Raw genomic sequence first — 26307 nt, 5'->3', positions numbered from 1 at the left:
AGTGTAGTGTATAGTCTAGTGTATAGTGGTGTATAGTGTAGTGTATAATTTAATATAGTGTAGTGCATAGTGTTATATAGTGTAGTGAAGAGTGTAGTGTAGTTTATAGTGTAATATATAGGGAATTGCGTAGTGTTATGAAGTGAAGTGTAAAGTGTAGTGTATATTATAGTTTATAGTGTAGTGTATACTATTGCAGTGTATAGTGAAGTATATAGTGTAGTTAATAATAATGTAGTGTATAGTGTACCGTATTGTAGTTTAGTGTAAAAAGTAGTGTATAGTCGTGTAATGTTTGGTGTCATGTGTGGTGTAGTAAACAGTGTAGTGCATATTCTTGAAGGATGTTAGTGTATAGTGTTGTACAAAAAAGCGTAATGTATTGTGTAGTATGTAATGTGTATTGTAGTACAGTGTGTAAAGTAGTGAAGTAGTGTATAGCAGTGTAGTCGAGTGTATAGTGGGATACAATAGTGTAGTGTATAGTTGTGTAGTGTGTAGTAGTTTAGTTTATTTATTTTGGTATAGCCCTGTGAGCCATTCGGCTCTTGAATCGGGTGCAACCACAACAAACAAAAAAAGGTCTAGTAGTGTATATTGCAGTATGAAGTGTAGTATTTGCTGTATGATGTAGTGTATAAGTAGTATTGTGTGTAATGTAGTGTATAGCGTAGTGTATAGCAGTGTAGTCTATAGTTGTATATCGTAGTGTAGTGTATTGTGGTGTATGAAGTAATGCATAGTCGTGTAATGTATAGCGTAGTGTATAGTGTAGTGTATAGTGTAGTGTATTGTGTAGTGTGTTGATGTTGAACTTCTCTCCCACCAAACGGAGATCACCGTGCTACCACTCATTCACTCACCCACTCACCCACTCACTCACTCAAACACCCACTCACTCACTCACCCACTCACCCACTCACTCACTCAAACACCCACTCACTCATGCACTCACTCAGATACTCAGTCATACACTCACTCACCCACTCACCCACGTACTCACTCACTCAATCACCCACTCACTCACACAACAAACTAAAAATCGCTACCAGTGACGGTGACCTCACCATGGTGCCTGTGCTAGGGCAAGGTGTGCTTTGAGACCACGTGAAGTGTCGAAGGCTCGCTGACAGGAGGTCACAAGACATACCCAGCTGGAGCCATGGATTTACTGACTGGCATAGGAACCACTCGAACCTCCTTCTGAGCCAACTTGCTGATTTTAGCTGCCTGGCGCTCCGCTCGTTGTTGTGAGCGTCGCTGCTCTGCCCTACGTTGTTGCTGGAGGGCGACTGCCTCCAACTGCCCAGTAGCAGCGTCCTTTACGAGCCTCCTCCACAGAGGCCTACATTGACACCGTTGAATCCAGTTTTTGGTAAGTCCACTCAGCTCCACATCCTCCCGCACTGCATCGGTCCATCTCTTCTCTAGCGCGTGTCATGCACATTTAGCCCTCTCTACACGGCCACATAAAAGCTGCTTGGGCATGCGGTGGTTGGGCATGCAGGCTACATAACCCAGCCACCACAGCCTTGCCTGCTGGAGGAGCTCACTTATGGGAATGGATCCAAATGGTTCATGGATTTGCGTGGTCTTCACACAATCCATCCTGGTTAAACTCAAGGTTTAATCATATGTATGATAGCCTGGATATTTCTCACTGGCACAGATTATCCATGGTCATAATCACACTGCCCAGGTATGGACAATTCTCCACTACCGCCACAACTGCCCCATCTCCAATCGGGAGTTGAGGGAGTGGAGTGTATTGAGGCAGAAAATACCCAGGCCGGTACTTAGTTGTGCTGGAGGTGATGGTAATGCCCCACCTCTTAATGGCACGCTCCACGTCTAGCAGCACCACCTCCAAAAGCTCCTCTGACTGAGCAGCAATCACCAGATCATCAGCATACGTAGCATGGTTGACCAATAGGGAGTGATCCCTTGACTGCACCCGGGCATCAGTCAGCCTCCCATTGTACCTGTACCAGATGGAGATCCCAAGGGTACAGCCAGAAAATACTTCACGAACGACGTGGTCGCACCTCAATGTGAACATGGAATGGCTCTGAATCTTAGCCATGTAGCTTTACCCGGGCTTGCCCACCATTTTGAATGTCCTTAATGATTGTGAGCATACACTCCATAAGCACGAAGAACAACCCAGAGCCCAGACCTAGCGATGGAACAACAGGCCTTGACCAGGTCAATAAAGCAGAGATGAAGGTCTTGTTGGAATTTTTAACACGTAGGCTTTCGTGACAAATATTATTCATAATAAAGGTTTTTGGGTTAGATCGCGTTATTTATAAATGTGTCGTAACCCTCCACCACCCGACACGGCCAAACAGTAAAAAAATGTGTCACGTTTACAAGGACAAATAATTCACTACTTTAGCCCACCGGTGTGTTGAAGAGTGAATCAACATCATTTAAAATTTGAGTACGACGTTTCGCTGGTAATTACATCCAGCTTCATCGGGCAATTCGCCAGAATGGTAAACCCCTCAATTGCTCCCGGTCTTAAATAGAGCAGTAGGGTGACGTCATCATTTAACTCATATCAGGTGCAGTGATTAGAGGTGGAGGGGGGGGTATTGTAATTATATAATCGATTGGTAATCGGTCAATGGTTATGATTAGTAATGAGTTGTAGATTAGTAATCAGTTGTAATGTGTGTTATTGTGATTATATGCTACGTTAGTAATCCGTTCATTAGTACGCGTTTCCCCTATAAGGAATTGTAGTATGTATTATTTAATAATACGCTTCCAAGCCGCACTAAGCCTGTAGCTGTCAGAGTGATTAAAGTTATTTCTATTTCTCTCAATTGCAATGGATTCTCTAATTAGTCTTTACCAGTAATAATTCGTTTTACACAACACATCCCTACACCTCTGCTGTAGCGGACGGACAGAAAATATGGTATGCGTGCAGGACCGCCCTTTCCTGAAACCCCATTTGGGCTCTGCAAGCCTTTCCTCAGCGTGCATAGCAAGGCGATGTTGAATAATCCTTGCCAGGTCCTTTCCCGGCACACTGAGGAGTGAAATGCACCTGTAGTTGTTACAGTGGTCCAGACTGTTATAATGATGTCATGTAGGGCAGTCTGCACACAAATGCCGCCCTCCCTCAGCATGTCGCTTGAGAAATAATCTCTGCCCTGCGCTTTTCTTGGTCTCAGACTCTGGATTGCCTTCAGTACTTTCTCAACAGATGGCACCTCAGCCAGCCACTCTAAGGAGTGACTACTTCCAATATTTGAAGCACAGCAGCCTCATAAGCGTCATCCCCACTTTGCTCCATTATGTTTTCCAGGCTGAGGGATTTCCCATCCTCCGAGACCTCAAATAAATGCTCAGCAAATCTGCAAACCTGTTCCTGGGGGACGGAGATCACGTGACCTTTCTTTCCCCGAATGATGGTGATAGGTCTGGTGCTGCAAGTTACTTTATTTATTGCGTTAAATAGTGATTTGTGATCGCGGGCTAGAGAGACAGACTCCATCTCCTTAGCAACATGCGACCACCACCCATCCTTGCAGAAACCATACGGCCCTTCTGAATTTTTGAGCAAAGACTGTGGTAAGCCTCCTCATTCTCCGACGTGAAATTCTGTAGATGGTCGGAGTGGTCCCGTAGCTTTTTTAAGCCAGCCAGAACACCTCCTCCATAAGCCAGGGTCTTTGTGGAGGTTTGGACCGTGTACCCATAGCAGCCATTGCAGCTGCCTGAGCCACAGTCATGAACTTCAAGAATTTCCCCTCGACATCAGGAGGAGTGGGGGACCATGACAAACTCCAGCTGCAAGCGATGATGAAATTCTCGCTTGCAACTTTCATCAACTAGCTGTACCAGGCCACTGTGGGTTTGAATTGGGACTTGCATGTATACCCACCACCGGAGTGGAAGAATGGGAGGCGCATCTTACAGATGACAAGTCGATGGTCAGTGGGCAGAGCAGCTCCACGGTAGCCACCTGTTGCTCTGCTCATTGTTGTGAGCCTCGCTTCTCTGCCCTCCGTTGTTGCTGGAGGGCGACTGCACCCAAGTGCCCAGCAGCGTCCTTCACGAGCCTCCTACGCAGAGGCCGATCTTGACACTGCTGGTACCAGTCGTCGGCAAGTCCACTAGGCTCCTCTCGCTCTCTCTCTCTTGTTCGTCCATCATGGCACGTTTATCATTTTGTTGGATTTTGATGAGTGCGCTGATGGCTGAACAGGCCAATCCGTGCCCGGACTTCTCTGTGGCAACTCTTGACAGGTCAGGGAGGATGCAGAGCTCTTATGTGCAGCCACAAAGTCCTTCCTTGGTAGATGTGCACCGCTGCCTCTTCAAAATAGCACAGAAGCTTCTCCTGCTCTCACAGAGGACTGCACCGTCCCGTACTTTTCTTCTCCAGGCAGGTCGGTGCTGAGCTAGGGGGTTCCCAGCTTTTCAGGTCGAATCCAAAGCTCTTCAGGGCAGCTTTAAGGGTGTCCTTGTAGCACTTTCTGGGGCCATTCTTCAGCTCGCCAAAGAAGACGTGTTTTGGCAGTCTCGCGCAGGGCATTCAGGTCACGTGGCCAGTCCATCTAAGCTGTTCCTTCGCAAGCAAGGTGTGGATGCTGGGGACATTGGCCTTGCTGAAGACTTCCGTGTCAGCGATTCTGTCCTGCCACTTGATCCTCAGCAGTTTCCTCAGACAGCTCAAATGGAGACGGTTCAATTTCTTGGCATGGCGCTGGTAGACTGTCCAGGCTGCGCACCCACACAGAAGGGTTGGTAAGGCAACAGCTTGATGCCAGTCCATTCCCAAACCGAGTCACGTAGATGCCCAAAGGCTGCACCGGCCCTGACAATCCTGATGTCAACTTCATCATCTGTGTGCGCAGCGTGAGACAGAGTACTACCAAGGTAAGTCAACTCGTCAATGGCTGAAAGCTTTTGCCCATTTCAGCAAAGATGGTGGGGGGCTCAGTGTCGGGTTTCCCAGGAGCAGGTTGGGTACAGGACTTCAGTCTTCTTTGTGCTCATCGTTAGGCCCGAAGTTGTTACAAGCTGAGGAGAAGTGGTCCATACTGTCCCGTGGATCTTTATTTGAGCCAGCAGCCAGAGCACAGTCGTCAGCAAACACAAGCTCTCGAACAGCGACTTCCTCCACTCCAGTTTTTTGGCTTGCATCCTCTGCAGATTGAATAGCCCACCGTCAAAACCGGTAGATGAAGCTAATCCCGGTGTTGTGGTTCTGGAATGAGTCTTGCAGCATGGCAAAAGACACCAAGGCTGAAGAGCGTTAGCCTTGCTTCTTCCCGTTTGTGATTGGGAACGGGTCGGAGAGTTCTTGCTGGTCTCTGACGCTGGCCATTTTGGAGTTTGCGCACGAAGCCAATGAACTTGTCTGGTCACCCCATACTCGGCCATGATCTTCCATAGGCCCTCCCGGCCGACTGTGTCAAGTGCTTTTGTTAGACCAACGAACGCCATATATTGATCAGCATTTTGTTCTTGGCATACGATGGTAAAAAGTGCCATGGCTTGCGCAGAGAACTTGGATTTAAGTGAGGGTGATTTGCGCAGCGTCAACCTCGCTCTCTCGACCAGCCCCACCTGTACCCAGTGGCGAGACGTAGTCACGACGACCGGAGATGGTCCTGGTTGCAGTAGAAGATCCAAAGACCCTTTTGGTGGAATTTCCTCCACCAGGGGCTCCTCATGCCCAGGCTCAGACAAGCTGAGTTTTTTCCGGGTTAGTTAACCGCCGCCCGGGGGTTCGGCGTTGGCAGCTGCTGACTGTACCGACTCACCAGGGATTTTGAGCCTGGTGTGCGCCTACGGTAGCAGCTAGAGGGCCGGCCCAGATGGAACAAGCCTGAGGCACAACCAGCTGGTCAGACACACTCCACATCCTCCCATACCGCATCAGTCCATCTCTTCTCTAGCCCGTGTCGTGCATGTTTAACCTCCTCTATCTGGATGAACAAAAGCTGTTTTAGGCTGGGCATGCGGGCTACATGACAAGTCAACGCAGCCTTGCCTGCTGGAGGAGCTCACCAATGGGACTTTGTCCAGATCTTTCAAGGATAGGTGAGCTCCTCACACAATGCAGCCTCTTTAAACCCAGGATGAATCGTATGCACACCAGCATGATTGTTCCTAAAAGGCTCAGATGTTGTAGTACAGGGGTCCACGTTTCACAAGCATGAAGAAGACAAGCAGCTTTGAGTGGAGCGACAGATCAGGTAGCTTCCACACAGCATTACACAACCGATGAAAAGATAATGCTTCTAGACTGATTTGGAGTGAGACCTCTGTTGTCAAACCGGAGCTGGTCATACGCACACTGCCCAGGTATGGAAAAGTCTCCACTCTCTCTACAACTGCACCATCACCAATCGGGAGTTGAGGGGGTGGAATGTTTGGTGGCAGAATATATCTGGGCAGGTGCTTAGTTGTGGTGGAGGTGATGGTAATGCCCCACCTCTTAGTGGCACGCTCCACGTCTAGCAGCACCACCTCCAACTGTTCCTCTGACTGAGCAGCAATCACCAGATCATCAGCATACATAACATGGTTAACTAATAGGGAGCCATCCCTTGACTGCACCCGGGCATCGATCAGCCTGCCATTGTACCTGTGCCAGATGGAGATCCCTCGGGTACAGCCAAAGAATGCTTCATGAATTACATGATCAAAAGTAGATGTTAAATAATGTGGGAACCAGAGGAAAACCCTTTTCCACCCCAGGTCAAGACAGGGAATAGCTCCGAATCCTAGCCACATAGCTTTACCCGGGCCTGCCCACCATAATGAAGGTCCATAATTATTGCTCTACGCCCCCTTCATTCTTTTGTTTAGAAGAAGAGCCACAGCCTGTTGTTTGGCAGTCTCCTGCCCCGAGTAGAGGACTGTCCACCCCTCATGGTGGCAGGAGCCAGAGCCGGTTCACCGGACCTCCTGAATGCCAGAGATATTCAGGCAGTACCAGTCCAGCCCCTGACAGAGGAGTGGCAGCCTCTCCTCCGCAGTGAGCATTTGAACATTCCACGTGGCCATCCGTAACGGCTTTTCATTGTTTCTGGAGGAGCCCCGAGGGCAAAGATTAAATCTCCTGGCTCCATCAGATGGGGTTTGGCCAGGAGACGTCATAGACGTCTGTCCCTCCGGGGCCTCCGGCACAAGCTTATTAATTATATTTTACATCATGGTTTAGCGGTAATTATTGAAAGTAGAGGGGTTACAAGACCCTCACACCTGTCCAGAGCCCCATTTTGGCCGCTGTAGTGGTCACAATTGTCATGAGGGGAAAGGCCAATTGGAATTGGCCCTCCTCCAAAAGCACTGCACGTGACAGCGTTGCAAGTCCTTCACCACGAGGAGGTAGGGGGTTGTTTTGCCACTCATATAATCACTCACCCACTCTCACACTCACTCACCCACTTACACACTCACACACTCACTCACCAACTCACACAATCACTCACACAATCACTTCCCTACTCACTCACCCAATCTCCTACAACACCTACTAACACACACACCGACTCAACACACACACTCACAGACCTACTCAACACACACACCCACTCAATTCACACACCCACACACTTACCGACCTCCTCAACACACACACCCCCTCAACTCACACATTCACACACTCACAGATCTACTCAACACACACAAACACTCACACACCCACACTCACAGACCTAATCAACACACAGACCCTCACACACAGACACTCACACACTCACACACCCACACACTCACAGACATGCTCAACACACACTCACGCACAGACACTCACACACAGACACTCACACACTCACACACCCACACACTCACAGACCAACTCAACACAAACACCCACTCAACTCACACACCCACACACTCACAGACCTACTCAACACACACTCACACACCCACACACCCACACACTCACAGACCTACTCAACACACACTCACACACTCACACACCCACACACTCACAGACCTACTCAACACACACTCACACCCACTTACGTTCAACGATCACCACATCCTCGTGCCACGTCACGTTAAAGACGCTGCCCCGGTACTCCCAGCGGAGCGTGATCACGAACTTGCCGGCGTCCTCCAGCGTGAGCCCCTTCAACTCCACCGACCCCAGGGTTGCTTTAGACTCCGTCACCACCGCCACTCTGCCCACGTAGCCATCCTCCGGGCTGAGACCTGAGTTGTGATCCCAGGTCAAGACCCTCACTGGTTCAGCCCGTGCTCTGTCGACCTTTCCGGGATGATGGAGGGAGAGGCTGAGGAGGCGGCAGCCGGCAGGAGGCTTGGTCAGAGTGAAGGACAGGGAGCCACCGACCACCGCCGGCAACTTGGAGATGTTCACAGGGCAGGCTGTGAGGAGGTTGTGGAGAGAGAGGGAGAGAGAGAGAGAGCGCAGGGTGGACAGAAGGGAGAGAAAGATTCGCATGCCTGGGGCAATGTAAACATTGGGGAAGCTGACGGTCGGCTTGTCAGACAACTTGGGCTTCGAGCGAATTTGCCACTGGGGGTTTTTCAATCTCTATTATTTCCACATACAAATGCAGTAACAACAGGAATTCACCAGCGATTTGTTGTTGTTGTTCAACATCTGCTGGATACGCAGCAAAACAACAATACCTGTCAACCCCTTATCAGTGCTGCCTACATTATCACAGACCAAAGCAGACGTTATTGGTCACTCCGTGTCCCTTATGAATGTCAACGTCCATCCAACAAAGTCCCATCACATTGGAAAAACACAAACAAATAGACAAACATTAATTTTGTTTTGCCCGTATTGAAACGGCTGGAGGCTGTGTGGACCTGGAAACTAAATTTCCGCTGCACAAGGGGTAAACTAAATGTGTCGACAGCTTTGCCAATGCTCTCGCCACCACAACATTTTTTTCCCGTGGACGTCGATCTGTCGACGAGGCAAAACGTAATCGATCGTTCAATGTGGCGCGTTGCTTTTCACCCATTTTTTTTCCCTCCCTCCCTTCCTTCCATCTCCACTACGCGATGAGAAAGCATCGGATACGGAGTCGTCACGAACTGAGAATCGCTTTGCCAGTTTCATCGGCGCATTGCGACGGGGCCGTGTCCAGCGGCTGGACGAAAGTGACGCGTCAAACGAGCCGAGTGACATCAGCGGTGGCCACAGCAGCGGCGGTGACATGGGGGCAGAAGGTGCCAACTGTTGGAGAGTTATCACTGAAGGATCTGGCGAAGCTGATAGTCCCACAGGGCTCTACGAGAACCTTAAAGCGGCCCTGGCGCCGAGTGAAGAAAGTACCAAAGAAAGTCACGTGTCAAACGAGCTGAGTGACGTCAGCGGTAGGATCGGTGACGTGGGACAGCCAGTGGGAATTGTTGGAACGTTATCTCATGAGGCCCTAACGAAACTGATGGTGCCTTGGGACCTACACGAACCTTAATTTACGACCATACCAACTGGACCAAAGTACCAACGAAAGTACCACGTGACACAAGCCAAGTGACAACAGGGGTAGGAGTGGTGACAGGGGGCAGCCGGTGCCAACAGTTGGAACGTTACCGCCTCAAACGCCTTCTTACATCCTAAACAACAACAACAACAACAAACACCTCGAGATCGTGGCGGTCCTGTTGATGACTCCTCGTCAAAGCAAGAACCGTCACCCGTGAAGCTTCCCTTGCTCCTCCTCAACCTCCTCTTCACATCCACCCACTCCTCCTCCTCCTACCTCCTCCTCCTCATATCCTCACATCCACAATAATCTCCTCGTCCCATCTCCTCCCACCTCCTCCACAACAGACAAACAGTCCGCCTCTCTGCGCTGCTACGGACTCTCAGCGGGTGCGCCGCTCGCTATGGCCGTGCGGGATGACTCACGGTTGTGCACAGTCAGGTAGACGTTCTCGCTGTCCGTCCACTCGTTGGTCTCGTGCCTCCAGGTGACCTTGACCTGGTAAATGCCGTCGTCCTCCATCCTCAGCTCCCGCAGTCGGAGCCACGCTGTGACACCTCCATCACTTCCCAGGGCGTTTCCCGGGCTCAGCTCCACCCTGCCGCGGTATTGAACTGAGACCTCGGACGGTGTCCAGCGCCGGGTGGAGGCGTCGTAGGTGGCCATGCGGTCGTCCCTGCCGCTCCTGGACCACGCGGCTCTGTTGAGCTCGCAGCCTCGAGGGGCAGAGACGCGGGCGTCGAAGAGAGCGGTCGAGCCCACGGTGGCTTTGATGTGAACCTTGGAGACCTCGATATGGCAACCTGTGACGGAGACATGGGGTGGGGGTGGTGGTTGGGGGTGGGTCGTGGGTGTGGGTGAGTTGGGGTGTGGGTGGATGTGGGGGTGCAAAAGCGGTGTGAGGTTATGGAGCAGAGACAGGGAAACACGGAGCTCTCGAGGAGATGTTAGCAGCCTTGCCTGGTATACAGGAGGTCGTGGGTTTGATCCCAGACCTTGATGCCCAAGGTGTTTAGGAGATGTCAACTACCTCGCCTGATATACAGCAGGAGGTCTTAAGTTCCATCCCAGACTCTGACGTCACGGCGGCTAAGAGATGTTAACTACCTCGCCTGGTATACAGCGGGATGTCGTGGTTTCGATCCTGGACCATGAGGCCCATAGAGGCGAGGAGGTGTTAACTACATCGCCTGAATAAACGTCTCATCCGTTTATTTTCCTGACAAGTACAACTTACAGTGGATCATCGATAATTGTCTGGCAGCGCGAGATTATCCGGCTGCTTCCAACATTATCCGGCGGTTGTTACGGGCCGATCCGGCAAAACTGGCAAAACCAACCTGAAGCCAGTAACCAGTCCAGCGATCGGTACCACGTGCATGTGGAAAAAACAAAATAGCTTATCGCATTATTTTAGTGACAAATGTATATATATGGTAAAATATACACTACTGCCTCTAAAACATAAACTATTCCCTCTACTTAGGAACATTCGACTTACAAACTTTCAGAGATACGAACAAACCTGTCCCATATGTCCAGTTGTAGCTGTTCAGACCAAGAGTCGTAAGTACAACCACAGCGCAATGAATGGCGGTGGTAGGATCTACATCTGCTGAACATGAAGAACCATTGGCATCTATTTCTGCAGAACATGAAGAACCAGTGGCATCTACATCTACAAAATATGACGAACCAGTGGCATCTACATCATCAAAAACATGAAGAACCAGTGGCATCTACATCTACAGAACGTGAAGCACCAGTGACATCTACATCTACAGAACATGACGAACCGGTGGCAACTACATCTGCAGAACATGACAACTGGTGGCATCTACATCTGCAGAACGTGAAGAACCAATGGCATCTACATCTGCAGAACAAGAAGAACCAGTGGCATCTACATCTGCAAAACATGAAGAACCAGTGGCATCTACATCTACAGAACATGAAGAACCAGTGACATCTACATCTGCAAAACGTGAAGAACCATTGGCATCTACATCTGCAAAACATGAAGAACCAGTGGCATCTACATCTGCAGAACAAAAAGAACCAGTGGCATTTACATTTGCAAAACATGAAGAACCAGTGGAATCTACATCTGCAGAACAGGAAGAGACAGTGGCATCTCCATCAGTAGAACATGAAGAACCAGTGGAATCTACATCAGTAGAACATGATGAACCAGTGGCATCTGCTTCTGCAGAACAAGAAGAACCAGTGGCGTCTACATCTGCAGAACATGAAGAACCAGTGGCAGCTACATCTGCAGAACATGAAGAACCAGTGGCATCTATATCTGCAGAATATGAAGAACCAGTGGCATCTACATCTGCAGAACAGGAAGAGACAGTAGCATCTACTTCAGTAGAACATGAAGAACCAGTGGCATCTACATGTGCAGAACATGAAGAACCAGTGGCAATTACATCTGCAGAACACGAAGAACCAGTGGCAACTACATCTGCAAAAAATGAAGAACCAGTGGCATATACATCTGCAGAACAAGAAGAACCAGTGACATCTGCATCTGCAGAACAAGAAGAACCAGTGGCATCTACATCTGCAGAACATGAAGAACCAGTGGCATCTACATCTGCAGAACATGAAGAACCAGTGGCATCTACATCTGCAGAACAAGAACAATCAGTGCCATCTACATCTGCAGAACATGAAGAACCAGTGGCATCTACATCTGCAGAACGTGAAGAACCAGTGGCATCTACATCAGCAGAACATGAAGAGACAGTGGCATCTACATCTGCAAAACATGAAGAACTAGTGGCATCTACATCTGCAGAACATGAAGAACCAGTGGAATCTACATCTGCACATCAGGAACAGACAGTGGCATCTACATCAGTAGAACATGAAGAACCAGTGGCATCTACATCTGCAGAACATGAAGAACCAGTGGCATCTACATCTGCAGAACATGAAGAACCAGTGGCATCTACATCTGCAGAACATGAAGAACCAGTGGCATCTATATCTGCAGAATATGAAGAACCAGTGGCATCTACATCTGCAGATCTTGAAGAACCAGTGGCATCTACGTCTACAGAATATTACGCAACATTTAAAGCAATTCGCCGTGTTTAGTGTACATGCCGTACAACTTACGAACAGCCATCTGGAACCTAACTTGTTCGTAAGTAGAGGAGTACCTGTATATACATCACCCATGATGCAGGGTCTTCGAGACTGGAATGTATGTGCAGTACACAGTAAATATGGTTACTATTTCTTACTTGAGGATATTTATTTGCGTCAACGTGTACGTTATTTGCATGTCGATTTAACATTGTAAAAGACTTTTAAAATTGCCAAAAAAATACTAACATACTCCACCTTAAAAATATATGTGAAATGGGAAGGCTGGGAACACATCCTCATAGGACTAATGTTATCAGTTTCTCACTATAAAACGTTTCAATATAGGAACTACTTTGCATATCGAGTTATTGCTGTTAATGGTCTTTGTTAGACAATATGCATGGTAAGTTATGAAGTGGTTACAGTGTAAAATGGTAAGTTACGAATGGTGGGAACGCATCCTCACCGGAGTAAAGTTATAAGTTACTTACTACGTGACGTTTCAGTATTTGAACTACTTTGTATATCGAGTTCTTACTTTTAATTGTCTTCGATTAACTATATGTAATGGTTAAGTCATCCAGTGTATGCAGTGTAAACTGTTAAGTTGCTAAGGCTGGGAACGCATCCTCACAGGACTAACGTTATAAGTTACTCTCTATGCGACTTCTCAATATACAAATAACTACTCCCCATATAGAGGTATTGCTGTAGATAATGTTCGTTTACAAGATGAATGGTAAGTTAGTAAGTGTTTACAGTGTGACAGGGTAAGATACAAAGTGTGGAAATGCATCATCATAGGACTAATGTTATAAGTTACTCACTTTTCGACTTTTCAATACAGGAACAACTGCTTCATATGTCGAGGTATTACTGTGTATATATATTTTTTACAATATTATTGGTGTGTTGTGAATTTTATATATTGTTAAATGGTAAGTTACGAATGCTGAAAATGCATCCACACAGGACTAATGTTACAAGTTACGAACTACACGAAGGTTTGATATACAAACTACTCCGTATATCGAGATATTAATGTTAATTGTATTAGTTTACAACATTAATGCTTAGTTATGATGTGTGTATAGTGTGAAATGGTAAGTTACGAATTATGAAAAGCATCAACATAGGGCTAATGTTATAAGTTACTCACTATGCGACGTTTCAAAATACAAAACTACAAGTTATGAAGTAGTTAGAGGGTGAAATGCCAAGTTACAAAGGCTTGGAATGCATCCTCATGGGGATAATGTTAGAAGCTACTCACTATATCCCGTTACAGATAGCAACTACTTTGTATATCGAGGTATTACTGTTAATTGTCTTAATTTGTAATATGAATGATACATCATGACGTGTTTACCATGCGACCGGGTAAGTTCCGATTATCAGGAACGCATCCTCACAGGACTAACGTTATAAGTGACTCACTATACGTCGTTTCAATGTAAGAACAACGACTTTGCATATCGAGTCATTACCGTTAATTGTCTTTATTTTCAACATGCAATGACAAGTTATGAAGTTTTTAAAGTGTTAAATGTAAAGTTGCAAAGGCTGGGAACGCATTCTCACTAGACTAATGTGATAAAGTACTCACTATACAACGTTTAAAAATGTGAAAGACATCGTTCAGAGACGCACCCACTTGATGTGATGTGCCCACTTATATATTTATACTTACGATACAGCCTTGTGTGATGGCAATCAGTATGAATTACTCAGCAATATCCAATTAAATAATAATATTAACTATTATAATATTATTTCACGATGGTACCTGTTTTGTAGAATATAGTAGTGTATTGCATAGTATAGTGTAGTGTGAAGTGTATTTTAGTGTAGTGTATAGTAGTTTAGTATATCGTGTTGTGTGTAGTGTGAAGTGTATTTTAGTGTAGTGTATTGTTGTTTATTATATATATTTAGTGTGTGGTGTAGCGTATATTAAAGTAGTGTATAGTGCAGTGTATACTATAGTAGAGTGATAAGTAGTGTAGTGTATAGTGTATATTAGTGTAGTGTATAGTGCAGTGTATACTATAGTTGAGTGTATAGTAGTGTAGTTTAATGTGGTGTATGGTAGTGCGGTGTATAGTAGTGTAGTGTATAGTCTATAATAGTGTAGTGTGTAATGTCGTATAGTGTGAAATGATGTGTATTGTGTAGTGTTAAGTAGTGTCGTGTATAGTAGTGTATAGTGTAGTATATAGTTGTGTATAGTAGTGTATAGTGTAGTGTATTGTGTAGAGTATAGTAGTGTGTAGTGTATAGTAGTGTATTGTGCAGTGATTGCGTAGTGTATAGTAGTGTGTAGTGTATAGTAGTGTGTTGTGTAGAGTAGTGTATAGTAGTGTGTAGTGTATAGTAGTGTGTAGAGTAGTGTATAGTAGTGTGTAGTGTATAGTAGTGTGTAGAGTAGTGTATAGTAGTGTGTAGTGTATAGTAGTGTATAGTGTAGTGTATAGTAGTGTGTAGTGTATAGTAGTGTGTAGTGTAGAGTAGTGTGTAGTGTTTTGTAATATATAGTGTATAGTAGTGTGTACTGTATAGTAGTGTATAGTGTAGTGTATAGTAGTGCATAGTGTATAGTAGTGCATAGTAGTGTATAGTGTATAGTAGTGTATGTAAATCATGGGATAACTTGTTTGCCAGTATCAAAGTATGAAAAGTAAGAGTAGGTGTAGTACCCATTCTGGCAACACAATAGGAGTTTTGTTAATATGTCATTATTATTAATAATGTTATTAATTAGTATTTAGATTACATACAAAAGCAATTTAACAACCCACCCCATCACGATCATTAACAACCGCTTTGGCATTTTAAAAAAGAAAACCAATATTAAACGTGTACGTTAAAAGCAACGTTTCCGGCAATAAGCCTTATTCAGAGATGCGCGATGATGTACCACCTCTGTAGAACAGGGGGAGATCATACAAACTCCACTCACTCACTCTGGAGAACAGGGGGAGATCATACAAACTCCACTCCACTCACTCTGTAGAACAGGGGAGATCATACAAACACCACTCACTCACTCTGGAGAACAGGGGGAGATCATACAAACTCCACTCACTCACTCTGTATAACAGGGGGAGATCATACAAACTCCACTCACTCTGTAGAACAGGGGGAGATCATACAAACTCCACTCACTCACTCTGTAGAACAGGGTGAGATCATAGAAACTCCACTCACTCTGTATAACAGGGGGAGATCATACAAACTACACTCACTCACTCTGTATAACAGGTGGAGATCATATAATCACCACTCACTTATTCTTTAGAACAGGGGGAGATCAAACAAACTTCACTCACTCACTCTGTAGAACAAGGGGAGTTCATACAAACTACACTCACTCTGTAGAACACGGGGAGATCAAACAAACTCCACTCAATCACTATGTAGAACAGGGGGAGATCACTCAAACTCCTCTCACTCATTCTGTAGAACAGGGTGAGATCATAGAAACTCCGATTACTCTGTAGAACAGGGGGAGATCATACAAACTCCTCTCACTCACTCTGTAGAACAGGGGGAGATCATACAAACACCACTCACTCACTCTGTAGAACAGGGTGAGATCATAGAAACTCCACTCACTCTGTAGAACAGGGGGAGATCATACAAACTCCACTCACTCACTCTGTATAACAGGGGGAGATCACACAAACTCCTCTCAATCACTCTGCAGAACAGGTGGAGATCATAGAAACTCCACTCAATCACTCTGTAGAACAGGGGGAGATCATACAAACTCCACTCACTCACTCATTCTGTATAACAGGGGGAGATCATACAAACTCCTCTCACTCACTCTGTAGAACAGGGGGAGATCATAGAAACACTACTCACTCTGTAAAACAGGGTGAGATCAAACAAACACCACTCACTCTGTAGAACAGGGGGAGATCATGCAAACTCCACTCACTCACTCTATATAACAGGGGGAGATCATACAAACAACACTCACTCATTCTTTAGAAGAAGGCGAGATCACACAAACTCCTCTCACTCACTCTGTAGAACAGGGGGAGATCATACAAACCCCTCTCACTCACTCTGTAGAGCAGGGGGAGATCATACATACTCCACTCACTCACTCTGTAGAACATGTGGAGATCATAGAAACTCCACTCAATCACTCTGTAGAACAGGGGGAGATCGTACAAACTCCACTCAATCACTCTGTGGAACAGGTGGAGATCATAGAAACTCCACTCAATCACTCTGTAGAACAGGGGGAGATCATACAAACAACACTCACTCATTCTTTAGAACAAGGCGAGATCACACAAACTCCTCTAACTCACTCTGTAGAACAGGGGGAGATCAAAGAAACTCTACTCACTCTGTAGAACAGGGTGAGATCAAACAAACACCACTCACTCTGTAGAACAGGGGGAGATCATGCAAACTCCACTCACTCACTCTATATAACAGGGGGAGATCATACAAACAACACTCACTCATTCTTTAGAAGAAGGCGAGATCACACAAACTCCTCTCACTCACTCTGTAGAACAGGGGGAGATCATACAAACCCCTCTCACTCACTTTGTAGAGCAGGGGGAGATCATACATACTCCACTCACTCACTCTGTAGAACATGTGGAGATCATAGAAACTCCACTCAATCATTCTGTAGAACAGGGGGAGATCGTACAAACTCCACTCAATCACTCTGTGGAACAGGTGGAGATCATAGAAACTCCACTCAATCACTCTGTAGAACAGGGGGAGATCATACAAACACCACTCACTCACTCTGGAGAACAGGGGGAGATCATACAAACTCCACTCACTCACTCTGTATAACAGGGGGAGATCATACAAACTCCACTCACTCTGTAGAACAGGGGGAGATCATACAAACTCCACTCACTCACTCTGTAAAACAGGGTGAGATCATAGAAACTCCACTCACTCTGTATAACAGGGGGAGATCATACAAACTACACTCACTCACTCTGTATAACAGGGGGAGATCATATAATCACCACTCACTTATTCTTTAAAACAGGGGGAGATCAAACAAACTTCACTCACTCACTCTGTAGAACAAGGGGAGTTCATACAAACTACACTCACTCTGTAGAACACGGGGAGATCAAACAAACTCCACTCAATCACTATGTAGAACAGGGGGAGATCACTCAAACTCCTCTCACTCATTCTGTAGAACAGGGTGAGATCATAGAAACTCCGATTACCCTGTAGAACAGGGGGAGATCATACAAACTCCTCTCACTCACTCTGTAGAACAGGGGGAGATCATACAAACACCACTCACTCACTCTGTAGAACAGGGTGAGATCATAGAAACTCCACTCACTCTGTAGAACAGGGGGAGATCATACAAACTCCACTCACTCACTCTGTATAACAGGGGGAGATCATACAAACTCCTCTCAATCACTCTGTAGAACAGGTGGAGATCATAGAAACTCCACTCAATCACTCTGTAGAACAGGGGGAGATCATACAAACTCCACTCACTCACTCACTCTGTATAACAGGGGGAGATCATACAAACTCCTCTCACTCACTCTGTAGAACAGGGGGAGATCATACAAACAACACTCACTCATTCTTTAGAACAAGGCGAGATCACACAAACTCCTCTCACTCACTCTGTAGAACAGGGGGAGATCATAGAAACTCTACTCACTCTGTAGAACAGGGTGAGATCAAACAAACACCACTCACTCTGTAGAACAGGGGGAGATCATGCAAACTCCACTCACTCACTCTATATAACAGGGGAAGATCATACAAACAACACTCACTCATTCTTTAGAAGAAGGTGAGATCACACAAACTCCTCTCACTCACTCTGTAGAACAGGGGGAGATCATACAAACCCCTCTCACTCACTCTGTAGAGCAGGGGGAGATCATACATACTCCACTCACTCACTCTGTAGAACATGTGGAGATCATAGAAACTCCACTCAATCACTCTGCAGAACAGGGGGAGATCGTACAAACTCCACTCAATCACTCTGTGGAACAGGTGGAGATCATAGAAACTCCACTCAATCACTCTGTAGAACAGGGGGAGATCATACAAACAACACTCACTCATTCTTTAGAACAAGGCGAGATCACACAAACTCCTCTCACTCACTCTGTAGAACAGGGGGAGATCATAGAAACTCTACTCACTCTGTAGAACAGGGTGAGATCAAACAAACACCACTCACTCTGTAGAACAGGGGGAGATAATGCAAACTCCACTCACTCACTCTATATAACAGGAGGAGATCATACAAACAACACTCACTCATTCTTTAGAAGAAGGCGAGATCACACAAACTCCTCTCACTCACTCTGTAGAGCAGGGGGAGATCATACATACTCCACTCACTCACTCTGTAGAACATGTGGAGATCATAGAAACTCCACTCAATCACTCTGTAGAACAGGGGGAGATCGTACAAACTCCACTCAATCACTCTGTGGAACAGGTGGAGATCATAGAAACTCCACTCACTCACTCTGTAGAACAAGGGGAGATCATACAAACTCCTCTCAGTCACTCTGTAGAACAGGGGGAGATCATACAAACTCCACTCATTCACTCTGTAGAACAGGGGGAGATCATACAAACTCCACTCAATCACTCTGTGGAACAGGGTGAGATCATAGAAACTCCACTCAATCACTCTGTAGAACAGGGGGAGATCACACAAACAACACTCACTCATTCTGTAGAACAAGGCGAGATCACACAAACTCCTATCACTCACTCTGTAGAACAGGGTGAGATCACACAAACTCCACTCAATCACTCTGTAGAACAGGTGGAGATCATAGAAACTCTACTCACTCTGTAGAACAGGGTGAGATCAAACAAACACCACTCACTCTGTAGAACAGGGGGAGATCATACAAACTCCTCTCACTCACTCTGTAGAACAGGGGGAGATCACACAAACTCCACTCAATCACTCTGTATAACAGGGGGAGATCATACAAACAACACTCACTCATTCTTTAGAACAAGGCGAGATCACACAAACTCCTCTCACTCACTCTGTAGAACAGGGGGAGATCATAGAAACTCTACTCACTCTGTAGAACAGGGGGAGATCATGCAAACTCCACTCACTCACTCTATATAACAGAGGGAGATCATACAAACAACACTCACTCATTCTTTAGAAGAAGGCGAGATCACACAAACTTCTCTCACTCACTCTGTAGAACAGGGGGAGATCATACAAACCCCTCTCACTCACTCTGTAGAGCAGGGGGAGATCATACATACTCCACTCACTCACTCTGTAGAACATGTGGAGATCATAGAAACTCCACTCAATCACTCTGTGGAACAGGTGGAGATCATAGAAACTCCACTCACTCTGTAGAACAGGGTGAGATCAAACAAACAGCACTCACTCTGTAGAACAGGGGGAGATCATGGAAACTCCACTCAATCACTCTGTAGAACAGGGGGAGATCATACAAACTCCACTCAATCACTCTGTAGAACAGGGGGCGATCATAGAAACTCTACTCACTCACGCAACCACTTCAGAACCATTTAAACCGGAGGAGTGTGAATTTCTGATAATCAGAATCAACCTCAGAATCATCATTGCTACCATCAACATCACCATCATCATGGTCACAATCTTTAGCATCGTCATCGGTATCTGTGAAACAAACACCAAGACTACCATCATCATTTTAATCACTCTCAGCATCACGATCGGTATCGTCAGTCATTATTATGATCATCATCACCATCAGTATCATCATAGTCATCATCACGATCATCATCAGTATCATGATCATCAGAAACATCATGATCAGCATCATCATCATCATCCTCATCCGCACCATCATCTTAGACTATATACAACACGATACACTACACTATACTACACGACACACTACACTATACTCTGCACTACTCACTACTGTACACTATAAACTACACTATACACTACACTACGAAACACTGCAATATACACACACTACATGACTATACACTACAAGATACACTACACTGCTATACAGTACACTATATAGTACACTAGTATATACTACACTACCCACTACAATACTAAACACTTCGCTATACACTACAATACTATACACTATAGATTACTCTAATATACACTACACTATACACTACACTACTATACACAACACTACTATACACAACACTACTATACACAACACACTACACTACTGTACACTACACTATACACTGATCTACTATACACTCCACTACTATACAGTCAACTATACACTACTATACACTATACACTACTCAACAGGAAACACAACCTTAACCTACACTAGACTACACTACTCATAATACATTTTTAGGGTTAGATCGCGATATTTATTAATGTGTCGCAACCTTCCACCACCCGACATGGCCAATCAGTAAACAAAAGTTGGAACTTTGACAGAAGACAAAATAGTTCACTACTTTAGCCCACCCGTGTGTTGAAGAGTGAATCCACAACATTTACACATTTCAGAGTACGACGTTTTGCTGGTAATTACATCCAGCATCATCGGGCAATTTGCGAAACGTCATTCCCAAAAATGTGTAAATGTTGTGGAATCACCCTTCAACACACCGGTGGGCAAAGTAGTGAACTATCTTTTGTCAAAGTGACACTTAATTTTTGAATTATGAATAATATTGGTCGCGAAAGCCTACGTGTTAAACCGACTACACTGCTACATACTACACTACTATACACTATACACTACACTATTAATTACACTACTTTACACTCCACTTTACACTACAATACACAACACGATACAATACGCAATTCACTACACTACTATTCGCTATACACAACACCATCCAATACGCGCAGATGGTTAATTAAAGGTCGTGTTAAACTCACTTGATCATGGTTCACTACAGACTCACACACATTGTTAAATAAAGGTGTTCATCTTAATATCTCATGGATCACAACAGACTCTCACACATGACTAAATAAAGGTCGTGTTAACCTCACTAGCTCATGGTTCACTACAGACTCTCACACATGGTTAAATAAAGGTCGTGTTAACCTTACTAGATCATGGTTCACTATAGACTCTCACACATGGTTAAATAAAGGTCGTGTTGACCTTACTAACTCATGGTTCACTACAGACTCACACACATGGTTAAATAAAGGTCGTGTTAACCTCACTAGATCATGGTTCACTACAGACTCAAACACATGGTTAAATAAAGGTCGTGTTAACCTCACTAGATCATGGTTCACTACAGACTCACACACATGGTTAAATAAAGGTCGTGTTAACCTCACTAGATCATGGTTCACTACAGACTCACACACATGGTTAAATAAAGGTCGTGTTAACCTCACTAGATCATGGTTCACTACAGACTCACACACATGGTTAAATAAAGGTCGTGTTAACCTCACTAGATCATGGTTCACTACAGACTCACACACATGGTTAAATAAAGGTCGTGTTAACCTTACTAGATCATGGTTCACTATAGACTCTCACACATAGTTAAATAAAGGTCGTGTTAACCTTACTAACTCATGGTTCACAACAGACTCTCACACATGGTTAAATTTAGGTCGTGTTAACCTCACTAGCTCATGGTTCACTACAGACTCACACACATGGTTAAATAATGGTCGTGTTAAACTTACTAGATCATGGTTCACTATAGACTCTCACACATGGTTAAATAAAGGTCGTGTTAACCTTACTAACTCATGGTTCACAACAGACTCTCACACATGGTTAAATATAGGTCGTGTTAACCTTACTAACTCATGGTTCACTACAGACTCTCATACATGGTTAAATAAAGGTCGTGTTAACCTCACTAGATCATGGTTCACTACAGACTCACACACATGGTTAAATAAAGGTCGTGTTAACCTTACTAGTTCATGGTTCACTACAGACTCTCACACATGGTTAAATAAAGGTCGTGTTAACATTACTAGATCATGGTTCACTACAGACTCTCACACATGGTTAAATAAAGGTCGTGTTAACATTACTAGATCATGGTTCACTACAGACTCACACACATGGTTAAATAAAGGTCGTGTTAACCTCACTAGCTCATGGTTCTCTACAGACTCTCACACATGGTTAAATAAAGGTCGTGTTAACCTTACTAGATCATGGTTCACAACAGACTCTCACACATGGTTAAATAAAGGTCGTGTTAACCTTACTAGATCATGGTTCACAACAGACTCACACACATGGTTAAATAAAGGTCGTGTTAACCTTACTAGCTGATGGTTCACTACAGACTCAAACACATGGTTAAATAAAGGTCGTGTTAACCTTACTAGCTCATGGTTCACTACAGACTCTCATACATGGTTAAATAAAGGTCGTGTTAACCTCACTAGCTCATGGTTCTCTACAGACTCTCACACATGGTTAAATAAAGGACGCCACTCACAGGAGAACATCTCAATAAACCCTAGAACGGGCTAAATAAAGTACCTGTCAACATCGCATTCTGTCTGTCTCTCTCCTGGATCAATGCAGCCTTCTGGCGTCGCTCTCTCTGTCTGTGAGGAACGAGATAGGAACGAGTGAGGAATGAGTGAGGAATGAGTGAGGAACGGGTGAGGGACGAGTGAGGAATGAATGAGGAATGAGTGAGAAATGAGTGAGGAATTAGTGAGGAATAAGTGAGGAATGAGTGAGGAATGAGTGAGAAACGAGTGAGGAATGAGTGAGAAATGAGTGAGGAATGAGTGAGGAATGAGATAGGAACGAGTGAAGAATGAGTGAGGAATGAGTAAGGAATGAGTGAGGAATGAGTGAGGAATGAGATAGGAATGAGTGAGGAATGAGTGAGGAATGAGTGAGGAATGAGTGAGGAATGAGATAGGACGAGTGAGGAATGAGTGAGGAATGAGTGAGTCATGAGTGAGGAACGATGGAGGAGTGAATGAGTAATGGGTGAGTAATGAGTGAGGAATGAGTGAGGAACGAGTAAGGAACGAGTGAGGAATGAGTGAGGAATGAGTGAGGAATGAGTGAGGAACGATGGAGGAGGGAGTGAGGAACGACGGATGAGTGAGTGAGTAATGAGTGAAGAATGAGGCAGGAATGATGAAGGATGAATGAGGAAGGATGAAGGAGGGAGAGAGAGTGGGGTAGGGTGGGGTAGTGGTGGGCTCGTGGTCAGATTGGGGAAGTTTTGCCCCCTGAGGTTCACCCCCCCCCCTCCCCTCTCTCTGCGCGTCTCTGAGGCTGAGAGGCCACGGACTGCGTGAGTGTAGTGTATAGTGTAGTGTATAGTGTAGTGTATAGTGTAGTGTATAGTGTAGTGTATAGTGTAGTGTATAGTGTAGTGTGTAGTGTAGTGTAGTGTATAGTGTAGTGTAGTGTATAGTGTAGTGTAGTGTAGTGTATAGTGTAGTGTAGTGTGTAGTGTATATTGTAGTGTAGTGTATAGTGTAGTGTATAGTGTAGTGTGTAGTGTAGTGTATAGTGTAGTGTAGTGTGTAGTGTAGTGTATAGTGTAGTGTATAGTGTAGTGTGTAGTGTATAGTGTAGTGTAGTGTATAGTGTAGTGTATAGTGTAGTGTGTAGTGTAGTGTATAGTGTAGTGTAGTGTGTAGTGTATAGTGTAGTGTATAGTGTAGTGTAGTGTGTAGTGTAGTGTATAGTGTAGTGTAGTGTGTAGTGTGTAGTGTATAGTGTAGTGTAGTGTATAGTGTAGTGTATAGTGTAGTGTGTAGTGTAGTGTATAGTGTAGTGTAGTGTGTAGTGTATAGTGTAGTGTATAGTGTAGTGTATAGTGTAGTGTATAGTGTAGTGTGTAATGTAGTGTATAGTGTAGTGTATAGTGTAGTGTATAGTGCAGTGTATAGTGTAGTGTAGTGTGTAGTGTAGTGTAGAGTGTAGTGTATAGTGTAGTGTATAGTGTACTGTATAGTGTAGTGTATAGTGTAGTGTGTAGTGTATAGTGTAGTGTATAGTGTATAGTGTAGTGTATAGTGTAGTGTATAGTGTAGTGTGTAGTGTGTAGTGTAGTGTGTAGTGTAGTGTATAGTGTAGTGTATAGTGTAGTGTGTAGTGTAGTGTGTAGTGTAGTGTGTAGTGTAGTGTGTATAGTAGTGTGTAGTGTAGTGTATAGTGTAGTGTGTAGTGTAGTGTGTAGTGTAGTGTAGTGTGTAGTGTAGTGTGTAGTGTAGTGTAGTGTGTATAGTAGTGTGTAGTGTATTGTGTAGTGTAGTGTATAGTGTGTAGTGCAGTTTCTATAGTGTGTATAGAGTGTGTATAGTAGTGTGTAGTGTATTGTGTAGTGTGTATAGTATAGTGTAGTGTGTATAGTAGTGTAGTGTGTATAGTAATGTGTAGTGTGTAGTGTATTGTGTAGTGTATTATATATAGTAATGTGTAGTGTGTATAGTAATGTGTAGTGTGTAGTGTAGTGTGTATAGTAATGTGTATTGTGTATAGTCATGTATAGTGTGTAGTGTATTGTGTTGAGTAGTGGTGTGCATAGTAACGTGTAGTGTGTATATTAGTGAATAAAGTAGTGTGTATAGTGTGTATAGTAGTGTGTAGTGTATTGTAGTGCGTAGTGTATTGTAGTGTATAGTGTATAGTAATGTGTAGCGTGTAGTGTATTGTAGTGTGTAGTGTATAGTAATGTGTAGCGTGTAGTGTATTGTGTAGTGTGTATAGTAATGTGTAGTGTGTATAGTAGTGTGTATTTTATTGTGTAGTGTGTATATTAATGTGTAGTGTGTATTGTAGTGTGTATTGTATTGTGTAGTTTTGTATGTATAGTAATGCATAGTTTGTATAGCAGTGTGTAGTGTATTGTGTAGTGTGTATAGTAACGTGCAATGTTTATAGTAGTGTATTGTGTAGTGTAATGTGTATAGTAATGTCGTGTAGTGTGTAGTTAGTATAGTAATGTGTAGTGTCTAGTGTATAGTAGTGTAGTGTATAGTAGTGTAGTGTATAGTAGTGTTTTGTGTATAGTAGTGTTATGTATAGTAATGTGTTGTGTGTATATTGATGTGTAGTGAGTATGGTAATGTGTAATGTGCATATTAATAATAATGTGTAGTGTAGTGTGTAGTTTAGTGTATAGTAATTTGTAGTGCATAAAATAATGTGTAGTGTGTAGTGTTGTGTAGTGTGTATAGTGATGTGTAGTGTGTATAGTAACGTGTAGTGTGTATTGTAATCTGTAGTGTGTAGTGTAGTGTGTAGTGTATTGTGTAGTGTATTATGTATAGTAATGTGTAGTGTGTATAGTATTGTGTATTGTTTGTAGTCAAGTATAGTGTGTAGTGTTTTGTTCAGAGTAGTGTAGTGTGCATAGTAATGTGTAGTTTGTATAGTAGTGTAGTGTCGCGTGTTTCCTGTAGTGTGTATAGGAGTGTATACTGTAGTGTAATTTAGTGTGTATAGTGTAGTGCATAGTGTAGTAATGTGTGTAGTGTAGTGTGTATAGTAGTGAAGTGTGTAGTGTGTTTCGTATAGTGTGTATATTAGTGTATACTGTGATGTATTTAAGTGTGTATAGTGTAGTGCATAGTTTAGTATAGTGTGTAGTGTAGTGTGTATAGTAGTGAAGTGTATAGTGTAGTGTGTTTCGTATAGTGTGTATATTAGTGTATACTGTAGTGTAATTTGGTGTGTATAGTGTAGTGTATAGCGTAATGCAGTGTGTTGTGTAGGGTGTAGGGTGTGTATAGTGTCGGGTGTAGTGTGTGTATAGTGTAATGTGTAGTGAACTCTAT

At 44.3% G+C, this 26307-nt stretch overlaps 1 protein-coding gene across 1 annotated transcript in view; it reads right to left on the bottom strand.

Moving 5' to 3' along the window:
* LOC142906996 (uncharacterized) overlaps positions 1 to 26307 on the bottom strand; it is a 46345-nt gene that overhangs the window by 1632 nt on the left and 18406 nt on the right. Inside the window, exons 2-3 of the mRNA XM_076055890.1 lie at positions 9869 to 10246; positions 8002 to 8442 (exon numbers count right to left, since the gene is read on the bottom strand). Coding sequence (XP_075912005.1) covers positions 8002 to 8442; positions 9869 to 10246 — 819 coding nt within the window. The remainder of the gene's footprint in view (positions 1 to 8001; positions 8443 to 9868; positions 10247 to 26307) is intronic.

The sequence above is a fragment of the Petromyzon marinus genome, chromosome 73, assembly GCF_048934315.1.
Source record: "Petromyzon marinus isolate PM22_M1 ecotype Great Lakes invasive population chromosome 73, UKy_Petmar_22M1.pri1.0, whole genome shotgun sequence".
Taxonomy (NCBI): domain Eukaryota; kingdom Metazoa; phylum Chordata; class Hyperoartia; order Petromyzontiformes; family Petromyzontidae; genus Petromyzon; species Petromyzon marinus.
This window is presented reverse-complemented; position numbering and strand designations above follow the sequence as displayed.